Here is a 12,371-nt window from a genome sequence, read left to right as displayed (position 1 = left end):
TGTCGGATGGGACGGGCTTTCCTCCCTGTAGACAGGCCAATTCATCGGGGAACGAGTCTCTCTGGGCTCGCCGCAGTAGAAGCAATTCTGCTTCCTCGTAGTTAGCTGCTGACATATCAGCGGGGGACCTGCACTCCGGGTGGTACCGCAGGAATGTTCCTTGTTGTGCACTCTCTATGGACGTGCAATCGTCCATGTTAGGGTCGGTGGAGGCCACGGTGCTCAATCCACAGAACACAGACTTCTTAACTTCCACCTCCTCTGGACTTGCTTCCCTCGGGATAGGCATGGGCCACCGTCCCTCCGGGAGTCCTAGGAATGCGGGGCCGTCACTGTAGACATTGCGACGGGTGAGGTCATCCAGGGGCATCCCCCGGGTGATGACGTCAGCTGGGTTCTGCTTTGTATCAACGCAGCGCCACTCCGTTTCTCCGGTTAACTCTTCGGTTAAGTCTTGAATCTCGGTGACTCTGACTCCCACGAAGACTTTGTACTTGCATGAGTCCGATTTGATCCAGGCGAGTACCGTCGTGGAATCTGACCACAGGATTGTTCTAGACACCGGTATGGTGAGCTCACGTTGGATGAGCGTGGCTAGGTGCGCTCCGGCTAGGGCTGCGCAGAGCTCTAGACGTGGGATAGATTGTTGCTTGCGTGGGGCTATTCTCGAGCGGGCGAGGACAAATGCTGTGTAGATCTCTCCCCCCTGGTCTTGGGCCCGCAAGTAGGCTACTGATCCGTATGCGACCTCTGAGGCGTCACTGAAGACGTGTAAGTCCATTTTACATGTCTCTGGCCTCACCGTGGGTGGGAAGTAGCTTCGGCGCATATTAACGCCTGGGAGTGAGTGGAGCTCCATCTCCCACTCTCTCCAGGTGGATGCAAGGTGTGCGGGAATGGGGTCGTCCCAGCCCTGGTCCTTGTCCCACAATGCTCGTACAATCATTTTTGCCCTGGTGGTGTACGGTAGAATACATCCTAGCGGGTCATATTGTCGGGCGAGTGTTGTGTACACACTCCGTCTGGTGGTCGGCGCCGCCGCCGGCCTTCCCTGCTCCGTAGTCAGGGGCTTGTGTCTGTAGTGAAGCGAATCTGTTTTGAATCGCCACACCAATCCCAGGGTCATCTCCTGGGCTTCTCCCGGGATTGTAGCCATCCAGGTCTCGCTGCTGGCTGCCTTGTCCTCGGAGGAGAGGCTGCGCAGTACTTGCGGATCGCTGCTGGCCCACTGCCTGAGATCAAAGCCGCCTTTGATCAATGAGGCGCGGAGTTTAATCAGGAGAGCCTCGGCTTCTTCCTGGGTTGAAAGGCTTTGTAGACAGTTGTCTACGTAGAAGCTGTTCTTTACGCTGTGTCGGACCTCTTCGTCCGCTGCTGGGTCCTCTGCTACATGTTTCTGTAGTGCAAATGTCGCACAGCAGGGGCTGCACGTCGTTCCGAAGGGGAGGACTTCCCATTGGTAGATGGCTGGGTGCTCATCTCCTGGCTTCTCTCTCCATAGGAACCGTAACAGGGGCTTGTCCGCCTCTACTAATCTCACCTGCAGGAACATTCCTTTAATGTCCCCGCTGATGGCCACCTTTTCCTGGCGGAAGCGGAGTAGAACGCCGAGTAGGGAGGGGCCGAGTGTGGGACCGGGCAGTAACTCTTTATTTAGATTTTGGGATCCGATCTGGTAGCTGCAGTTAAATACTATGCGGTCTTTACCGTTGTGATGGACCTTGTGGTGGGGCACGTACCACGATTTAGTGGTCTGGTCAGCCTCTTTAATGTCCATCTTTGTGACGTGTCCCGCTGTGATGAGCTTCTCAATCTCAGCGCGGTATACACTCTCTTGGGCGGGGTTCTTGGCTAAGCGCCGCTCCGTGTTCAGCAGGTACCGTTCTGTGGCGTCTGTCTTGGCGTGGAAAGTAGGCATTCCTTCTCGCCGCAGGAGTGGCGTGGCGTATCTCAACACGCCGTTGACCGGGACTCTCTTGGTCCCTGTCTCGAGGAGGTGAATTGCGTAAATGTCATCTTTAGAGCGAATGTCTTTCTTTCCGTTCTTAAAGGGCATTTGTTCCAAGGTCCATAGCCGCTCTACGTGTTGCAGGAGTGCGGTTTCTCCCTCTGTGACTCGGGAGTGGAGACATCTAGTGGCTGTACTTCGGTTGAGAGATTTGGCGAGCGGGCCTTGGAGAGTCCATCCCAAACGGGTCTCGACTGCTGCAGGGCAGCCTCGGGGTCCGGTATGAACCCGGTCTATCGGGACAATGAGGTCTGCATGGTCGGAGCCTATCAACAGGGTCGGCATAGCATTGTCTATGAGCGGGATCGGTAACTTGCGCAGATGTGCATATTTCTCCATCAGCTTGGCGACGGGGTATGTGTACCGCGACAGTCCTATTTCTTGGCTGGTGAAAGCGTCTGCAATCTGGTACCGTCGCTCAGGCTGGCCGCTTGCTGCGATAGAGAATGAGACATTCTCGCCCTTTATCGTCTTCAAATCTCGTCTTATTGTCCGAATTGTCATTTGGGTTTCGCTTCCCCGCAGCCCTAGCTGGGCCGCAGCGGAGGCGAGCAGCAGGGTCTTCTCTGACCCGTCATCGAGGACGGCGTAAGTGTCCAGGACTTTATTCTGGTAGCTTAGTGTCACACGCACTACTTTTAGGAGTACTCGGGCTCCACTGCTGCTGGCGGGATCGATGTACATGACGCTCGCTTTGCGGCTGGATGGTGCAGGTGAAGGGCGCCGTCTGTTACTGTCGTGAAGTATGTCCAGATGGGCTCCATCGCACTTGGTGCACCTTTTCTTTAAGCGGCATTCGGCTGCCATGTGTGAGCGCGCACAGCGAAAACAGCGCTTGTTGGACTTTATCCATTGACCTGCTTCCTCCGCGTTCAGCTTGGGGAAGGAGTCACATTGCGCTAGCCAGTGTTCTTTCTCACAGTAGGGGCACACTATCTTCCACTTCTCCGTTCTGGAGGGGGTACTGTGGCTCCTGCTGCTCGGTACTGACTCCGATTGGTGCATCACAGTCACCGATCTTCTTCCATCATTTAGTCGTCTGGTTCCTTCTCTGGAGCCAGGGGTGCTCCGTCCGAATGTATCTAGCCGTAGGCTGCTGACTTCTCTCGCCAGGAAGTCTGCTAGATCGAGGAGGTTCGGTTCGGGGCCATTCGGGTCTCTGTGGTCCCTCTGCCGCCTAAAGCGCTCCTGACGAGCGGGCGGCAGCTTCTCCAGGATCCTTTCCACATTTGAGTTGGCGTAAAGTTCATGCCTCCCCTTCTCTCTTTGCACTCCCAACATCCCTACCAGGGACTGCACTCTGATGGACAGGTCGTCCAGTGCTCGATTGTCTATTGCTGGGGGTAAGCGGTCGATGTGTCGGATCTCCTGGATCACGTAATCCCATATGCGCCCATACCTCTGGTCCAATGCTACCAGCGCTGCTGTGTATGGGGTGGTGGAAGTTGCGTAGGCGAGCGCTATATTATGTGCGCGGGGTACCTTTAAGTGCTTCAGTAGGATGGCGTATTTGTGGCGTTCATCCAATACATCCACCAACATGGTCTCCAGACACATGCGGAGTTCTGTATACTGGGCCCGGTTCTCTTGGGTGAAGTCGGGTACCATAGGCGTGCCAATGTATGACGCTGACTGTGGATACATCGGCGAGCGTTGGGGGAGAGGCCTCCTAGGCGAGTCTCCTCCCGCTCCTTGGTATGGGCTGGTACCGGCAGTGTACCATGGCCCGCTTGTCCAGGTGCTGTTCCTCGGTGCGGGTCGTGCGTCGTGCTCACCCGTGTATAGAGTCGGGGGTCTGTAGCGCAGCTCCGCGGGAGTATAGCCTGGGCTGTACCGGACCTCCTGGTCCGGTAGAGTACTGTGCTGTCTTCGGGCGTGGTTCTCCTCCTCTTCCTCTTCGTCTTCAGTTAGGTCATCCAGTGCTTGTAGTCTCTGGTTTAGCCTCTCCACAGGATATGCTGCTCCTTCCCGGTTGCTAGGTCTCGCTTGGACCGGTGGGGGGAGGTGGTCTGTGGGGGGTATAGACCTCGTCTGTTGGTCAGGTTCAGGGTTGTTTACTCGGCTAGGGGATGCCGCCCTGGAGGTGTGTCTAGACGAGTTCCTGGAGCCTCTGGCGGAGGGAGAGGGTGTTGTCCGTCTGATCAGCTGTTCTATTAGTTGCGACTGCTGTCTGTCGCGCGCTGCGTCCCGTTGAGCACCGGCTCGTTCTCGGGCCACATTCTCTTCCATCTGAATGCGTCTTATTTCTAGACGTATCTGCTCGTGTTCGCTTCGCTGCTGGATCTGCAGTCGGTCGCGTTCAGCAGCGGCGTTCAGGCTGATGAGGAAGGCCTGCTGTAGGGTCCTCTCTGCCTCTGGAGAAGGCGGTTGTATAGGGGAGCCTTCCCTCGGGGTACTCCTTGCGGAGCCTTGGAGCTCTATCTCCACGGTGCTCTCCCCGTCTTCTTCCGTGCCGAGTTCTCTCTCGGTAGCGTTGTATTCCTCCCGGGACTCATCGGGGACTACTTCTTCAGTACTGGCGGGGTGTGAAGTCATGTCTGGTTCCCACTGGTCCCCACCGTGAACTTGGTCAGTTACATTAGAGCCCGTAGGGGCCTCTATGGTCGGGGTAGTCTGGGCGTTGGGGTTAGACATACTTTTACTTTCTAGTTTTACCGCGTTTACTGTTAGTAGAAGACTAGGTTGTTGACTGACAGCGTAGGCCTCTAAGTACTGAGGGAGCCGTCGTTCGCGCTGCGGGCGTTGGTTAGGAGGATCGTTTCGTGGAGTGTTCATCATAGGCCATTTCAATATTAATAACACTATATTAATATTACACTAATTACCATCCGGCTCGAAGGACCAATTGTAACTGAGGGGTACAATTCCCTGACTGTATTACTAGATATGATACTTACTACCACTACCTTTGTACTTAATATTCGGCCACCCAGTACACGGCATAAATATATTATCATGAACACTCTCACGTAGATGAAACGGATCCAACACAAATGTACGAATTAGAAACAGGTCTTTATTTCTACACAGCGATGGTGTGTAGAATAAGCACTTAATCACTTAATTACATTTATGAATTGAAATAGTATGCACTTTTATGGCAAGGAGTATTCGTCGGTATATCAATAGAGAATGTCCAATCTCTGAAGGCGCAGGTGGTAAATATACGACCTGGAATAGTTAAGGAATAACAGCAATGATACTTTAATGATTATACTAGATACACTAGAGGGGGTTAATCCGGTCGCTTGTAAGCCGACAGGAGTAGGAGGGGGGGGGGGTAGAATCCGGCTGCCTCGTCCGGCCAAGGGTATCCCAGGTGAACCCACTGTAGTGCCGTTCAATGCGCCGGCGATCCTTGGACCACAGATGAAAGCAGGTGGACTCTTTGTGGGCCGGCTCTCTCCGGTCCACGGGGGAGAGACGTGAAGCGACCTCGTCTTGCAGAGCGTCTCCTCACCTTGCGTCCTCTCCAGGGGGGGGGGGTTCCAACACACGGCAGTGTCGGGGGTCTTTATCCATGGAATAATCAAAGTATCCAAAGCATAATCCGTGCCTGGGAAGGCGGGCTGTCGTCGGTAGAATAATCCGGTATACAGGTCCACTCGCTCGTCGGCTCTGGGGCTCCTCGGGTGCAGCTTCACATAGGGTCAACCACCCTGGGTAAGCAGCCAGTTCTCTGCCCGAAACTATGGGGTACTGACTACGGTAGTATTCTCACCGCACGAAGCACTATATATTAACAGACTATTATTAGCTTAATAGACTACGTCCAACTCGACGATATAGTGCCAAATATGACTATTCAAATATTAATATACACGATGTCTCAATACCGATGGTAGGCGAACTTGGCCTTACTCCCACACGTGGCGTCGCGGGGAGGCTTTACGTCTGTGACTCTATTGGAGGGTAAGAAACTGGACTGAAAAGAAAGTCCTACTTTAGTAGCGCAGTATATATACGCACTATGAACAAATAGTCCCATTAGTGGTGCGGTAGCCAAATTCCTACGCGGAACTAGGACTTGTTCGTACATGTGGAGCGGTACGTTTGAACTGGGTCTGAGGGGTATGGCAGCCTGGCACCAAGGTCTCGACCAATAGTAGAATGGAGACTATTATGGGATGTTCAGTAGGCTAGAATGGATATTCAATGCATATTGTACAAGGAATATACAAGGGATATCAGGGAATATTAGAGAATATACAAATACAATTAAATATATATATATAAATAAATATATATATTCGGTTTAATCTGGCCCTTCACAACAATCGACGTCGTCGATTATGTCGACTAATCGTTGCAGCCCTACTTGGCACAAGACCCACATCCAGCCCGAGTCTTTCGAAGATGAGACCCATCAGAAGGCATCACCAGCACCGCCTCCGGCTCGCAGTCACACACACACACACACACGTGCGCACACCAGGGCTCGACACTAACGATGTCCCGTCGTCCCGGGGACGATCAAATATTGATTTGGGACGAACAGAAATCTTTTTTTGGATGCAAACGGGACGGAGAGGATTTAATTTTTTTCACAGGAAATGTCAATTAGTCGACTGTCAGTGCGCGCATATATATATGGATTATTCTACGTTAATAAAACATACCTGGTGATCAACTACAGTTTGCTGTAAACATTATGATATGTGTGTAGTGTTCTGATAACGACGGCTGGGCAGCGGGAGCTGGATGCTGGATTTGCGAATAGCATGCAGCTGCAGAGCCGCAGAGCAGGGCCGCTGTGCCTGCACAGTGCAATACTCCAATTCAGCCATTGGCAATTCAGCCGTTGGGTGGGGGGGCGCTGTTGAGTGGGCCTGTGACCGGACCTGAAAGCGCCCCTGGCTCTGCAGCTCTGCAGTTGCATACTATTGGGATTCGTTGGGAGCAGCACGGAGTCTCGACTCTGGACTTATTTTATTTTATTTTAGCAGCAGTTATCAATATTGACCAGGAGGACAGCGCGATCTAAGGGACATGTTTCATTACTAGTCAAGTGTCATTACTTTAGTTATCAAAGGTGGAATCTCTGGACGCAATGACATTATATAGTTTAAAGCTAAACTACGTTTTTCTTTCTTGTTAGAAGAGGGATAACTTATTCAGTTAGATTTGATTTGATCTTTATTTATCTCTAACATTTTCAACCATAAACACACACATTTGTAATAACAAAAAAAACTAAAACGAAATAAAATACAAATACATTTAAATATATTTTCCTATGGAAGGAATAATCAACATGGCTCCAATTGGTTGACTATAACAGCACCGTGACCAAATATCCCTATACTAGCACCTTGTTAAACACTTTTTTTTATATATATATATTTATTTATTTTTAATCATAATTATTCTTGTGAAATCTTTCCACCTGGGAGCCTTTGACTAAATCAATTTATTCTCCCCTTCTCTGAATGGTGTTTCTTATGGCAATAACAACTATATACGACAAAACCAAAGTAAAGAAACGACATTTGATTTTTGGGACGGTTACATTCACTTTGGGACGGTTAAAATTGTATTTCGGGACGGTGGTGAAAAAAGTTAGTCTGGAGCCCTGGTGCACACACGTTAGGGCTCGCAGTCACGCACATGCATTTCCACTCTCTATTGTGTCCAATAGACGAGCGCCCTTTTCGACCGTGTGACATTGTTCGGAAAGTTTGGTGCGCTTGACAAATTGCAGTGTGAATGCAGACGAACCAAATGAAGAATGAACCAATGTTGCAACTTCACCCCCCGAACCGCACAGAGTCCGCCAAAACTATATGTGAAAGCGCCCTTAGTCGTTATGCCAATTCCCAGTCCCCTTCCTGGTCGTTGCGCACTCTACCCCCTACCGTCGGTCCAGGAGGGCGGAGACTATCACATGCTTCCTCCGACACATGTATACCCAGCCCACCGCTTCTTTTCACCTGGCAGCGCGGACTCTCACTGGGAGAGTGTAACGTGTGGAAGGTCACACTACCTCTCCTAGATCCTTCCCTTGCTGTGCAGGCGCCCCGACCGAACTGTAGGAGTCGCTGTTTACAAAGACCAGGACCCACCCTCACCGGGTTTCCCACCCGCTAACACTGCCAATTGTGTTAGTATAGACGGTCGGCCAACCCGGAAGCACCACAGCTGGATTCGATCCCACTGTCTCTGTGGTGGTAGCCGGCCGCCCTGATCAACGCAATATTGATACCATATAGCCCTTACCTTGACTAGGATCTGTCCCGAAAAGAATATTCCAATTATTTGATCGCCATTCCAAGTATTGATGTCGATCGTGTTGCCAATGTAATCCAGCAATGAACATGAACCGGGACTGCTTGATTCTCGTCGATGCATGCGTTATAAGCGCTTGGCCTGCCCGACTAGTTAGACTCAGGCTGCAGATCGACCCACACACCAAACCACATCGTTTCAAATGGAGTGCAATAGTAGCGGCAGGCGGCGGTGGTATTGGACTTTTGCGATCTCAGACACATCCCCAGTGATGACACAGGCTGCCTGGATGTTTTATGAATGGAAATATCGAATAAAAGAAATAACGATGAAAACCCGACTATACTCTGGTTTTTGGGGGTCCTGGTGCTCAACGTTCGGCGAGTTAACCCGACTATCATCGGGTCCGGCGCTGAAAGTGTTAATAGTCTGAGTTAGGGCTGTACCACGGCACCACTGAGAAAGTGAGAGCATGTGAACTTGTTTTCAATGTGTCTGTTGCACAGGTTCAACCAGCTCTTTCTCTGAAGCCAGCTACAAGCCTGCATTCCTTCCTGAAGAAGAACTCAAACACCTTGTCCTCAAGGTAAACAGACTTTTGCCGATACAATATGTAAACAAATATCACAGCGTTACTTATTTACAATTTCTGATGAGACCGCGTTGCAACACATCATCAATAAGCAGAAAAGTGGGTAACACTTTATAATAACACTCATTTATAAGACATTTATAAGGTATTTGTAGATAATTAACTAATCATGAACAAACTATTTATATACATTCGTAAATGATTATTAAATCATTTATAACTATAACATTTACAAATGTATAACTCATTATCAACATTGTTTGTACTTGATTTGTTCATCATTAAATAATGTTATTTAATGTGTAGTAACACATTTGTAGATACTTGTAGACAAATTGATATAAAAAAACTACTATACCTCCATTTATTTGTTCAAGTTCAACTAATGATTTGTAAAACATTCTTAAAAGATCTATAAATCATTTGCAGATTTTATTGTGTGCCCAAATTATTGTGTTCATCAAATGTCTAATAGCTTGCTTATTATTTGTGGACTTTTTACTCACCTGTTATGAACGATCTGGCTTTTATGAATACAGACACGAAGCAATTACCAGAATTGTCTTTTCATGTTTAACAAATGATTTGTTAGACATTCATAAAACATCTATAAATCATTTGCAGATGCTATTGCATGCCATAATCTAAAGTGAAGACTATTCATCATTAACAAATGTCTAATAGTTTGTTAAATATTTGTTGACTTTTTCATCACCTGTTACAAATGTTGTAGACAGCTTTTGGATCCACCCTTCTTTGTGACATAAAACAGTGACAGAATTAGGGTTATAGATAAATGCAATTTTATTAAAACAAACAAAGCAACAAACAATAAACATTGTTTATAATAAAAAGAAAAATAGTCTCTTTTGACACGCCGTATACATGTAACCTGGGGGACACTAGGACCCAGGAGTATGTAGAGGGAGTCTCAATCTCAATTCCACATCCTCATCAAAGTAGGCATACTGGCTCCAACAGCGTTAAGCAGTCATTACACACAGATACAAATGTGCTTTAATTACAGTATTTCCACGCGTGCAGGGCTTGAATGATTATATGGAAACAGGTTGTGTATTAAACTGGTTTCATTTAATTGCACTCTGCTACTAAATACTCTTCCCCTTCTATATTATTACCTACTATGCTAGTATGTCTCTACTACTATGCACTCAAGACTGTAGCACCCAAGTTCAACACTGTTTGACAAACATTGTTACTCGGCTGAAAGAGTTGTTGTACAGAACTTGTAAGTCGCTTTGGATAAAAGCGTCAGCTAAATGTAAATGTAAACCCAACAGTGGTCAAGAGAATGGTGCACATGGGGTAAAAGTTTGCTTTAAACATTCCCTCGTCAAGTTTGTTTTTATAAATCACAACATTTTCGCGAGAAGTGACGTACGCCTCTTTCTGGCCCTGTTTTGTGCGTACGCAGCGGTTCTAAATGAAAGGCACTGCTGTGACACGGCTTAGACAAATCAGGTCTAGACATCTATAGCATTTCCTTGACAACAGTGCCGAAGGTCAGCAGCATCCACCGCCACCAGGACCAGGATCCTGTTCACCAAGCAACCCACTGATTGGTCCTTTTTAGAACACTTGTACCACGTCGGCCCTGGAGTTGTTTACTTCTGCATCGGTGAATAAACCTTTATGATGGAGACGATGTAGAAACCTTGCCTAATGGCCATACTGTACATGTCCTCATTCAGAGACGGTAATGGCTGTTCATTAGTACAGATGCTAGACCTTTGAAGCTATAATGTGACGTCCAGAGCTGTTTGTGTCTCTCACTCTCTCTCACTCTCTCACACACACACACACGCACGCACGCACGCACGCACGCACGCACGCACGCGCACACACACACACACTGTAGATGGGCAGGTGCTCAAAGGCTGAAAAGGGCACCTGGTCTGTGTGTGAGGCCGTGCAGCGCACAAGCCCGATTTTTGGGGGGCCTTTTTGGGCGAGGGGCCCCCTTTTTATGCTTTTTGGGGGGTTTTGGTGATCAAATATTGAATATTGAACTATAATAATCTGTGCCGGAGCTCAATTATCCTTGAAAGACACTTTTATCACTGACTTAAAAGGCCCATACATCTCCATAAATGTTCAGGGGGGAGGGAATAAGTGCTTACCCTATAGACCCCAAGAAGTGCTGTATATTCTGTTATGGTTTGTAACCGACCCCAATCGCACAACACAAGACAGGTATGAGAGTAAGCCAAGAACTGGGCATTTATTGAAACACACAGAAAACGGCACTGTCCCTTTAAGGGAGAACACAATTAACTGGAAAACAAGAAAAGGGAAAAGGCACAGTGCCTTTAGGAGGCGAGCTGGCTAAGGGGAAGGCTAAGGGAACAGGACCAGGGCAAGGGACAAGGGCAGGAACAGGGAGGACTAGGAGGACTGGACGGGATGACTAGGAGGACTGGACAGGGAGGGCTAGGAGGACTAGAGAGGGGAAACAGGGACAGAGGCTCGCGGAAGCGGGCTGGGGAGAGGGAGGACTGGAAGGACTAGACAGGGAGGACTAGGATGACTAGGAGGACTGGAAGGACTGGACAGGGAGGACTAGAGAAAAGGGTAAGGCCTAGGAACAGGGCGAGGGCTGGAGCTGCTTACAGGGACAGAGAAAACAGACAAGGCCTGGGATACAAGCATTAGGAAAATGATGCTGCTCTGCAGCTTCTCCCGGGATGGTTCGTCTGAGGAAGCAGACGGTGACTTCAGAGCCGCTCTGCAGAATCCTCTCGGCAGCTCTCCGAGGTGGAAACGGGACAGAGAGGGAGAGAGAGAGCGGGTTAGCTCAGAGTACAGTTGGGAACAGAGCAGGTGACAGGAGAAGTGACTTGTCCCAAAAACAGAGTAATCCAAGTGACTGAATCTTCGGTGTAAATACACACTGCGAGTAATGTCCCAACAACAATCCACGTGATGAATCTTCGGTGCTATACACACTGTGAGCGAAGTCCCAATACTAATCCAAGTGATAATATCTTCGGTGTGGATACACACAGTGAGCGAAGTCCCAATAATCCAAGTGATAATATCTTCGGTGTGAATACACACAGTGAGTGATGTTAAAGCAAATATTATCCCAATGAACAATCCAAAAAGCTGACACTGGGTGAGTGACAGTCTGACAAAAAGCAGGATATCTTCAGTGTCTTAAACACACGAAAAACGAATTGGGTCAAAGACAGTCTTGCAAAACTCACCCAGGCGCTGTGCGTAAAGAGAGCAGGATCAACAGGGCGAGCGCGTCGCCACGGGGAACGGGTTGTCCAAGCGGAGGTCTGAGTGGTGCGCGACTGCTTGGAGTACGCGCCGGTACGGAGGGCGCATCTGGCGCGGAGGTCTGAGTGGTGCGCGACTGCTTGGAGTACGCGCCGGTACGGAGGACGCATCTGGAGTGCGTCTGAATGCGCGTCTGGAGTGAAGAGTGCGTCTGCGCGGAAGAGCGCGCCGGCTCGGAGAGACGCATCCTCCCGTAGAGTATTAGGAAGCGATGCGCGTCTGGAGTGAAGAGCGCGTCTG

The 12,371-nt window shown here is 49.2% G+C and overlaps 1 protein-coding gene across 5 annotated transcripts in view; it reads left to right on the top strand.

The window, feature by feature from the left end:
- The window catches only part of bmal2 (basic helix-loop-helix ARNT like 2), a 124,782-nt gene that overhangs the window by 65,588 nt on the left and 46,823 nt on the right, over positions 1-12,371 (top strand). For all 5 annotated transcript variants that reach the window (XM_084334329.1, XM_084334330.1, XM_084334328.1 and 2 more), the window contains one exon: positions 8,740-8,819. In XM_084334329.1, the coding sequence (XP_084190455.1) occupies positions 8,740-8,819 (80 nt within the window). The remainder of the gene's footprint in view (positions 1-8,739; positions 8,820-12,371) is intronic.

Source organism: Notolepis coatsorum (genome assembly GCF_963971535.1).
Source record: "Notolepis coatsorum genome assembly, chromosome: 18".
Classification (NCBI taxonomy): domain Eukaryota; kingdom Metazoa; phylum Chordata; class Actinopteri; order Aulopiformes; family Paralepididae; genus Notolepis; species Notolepis coatsorum.
The sequence above is the reverse complement of the archived record's forward strand: the minus strand, read 5'-3'. Positions and strand labels throughout refer to the sequence as shown.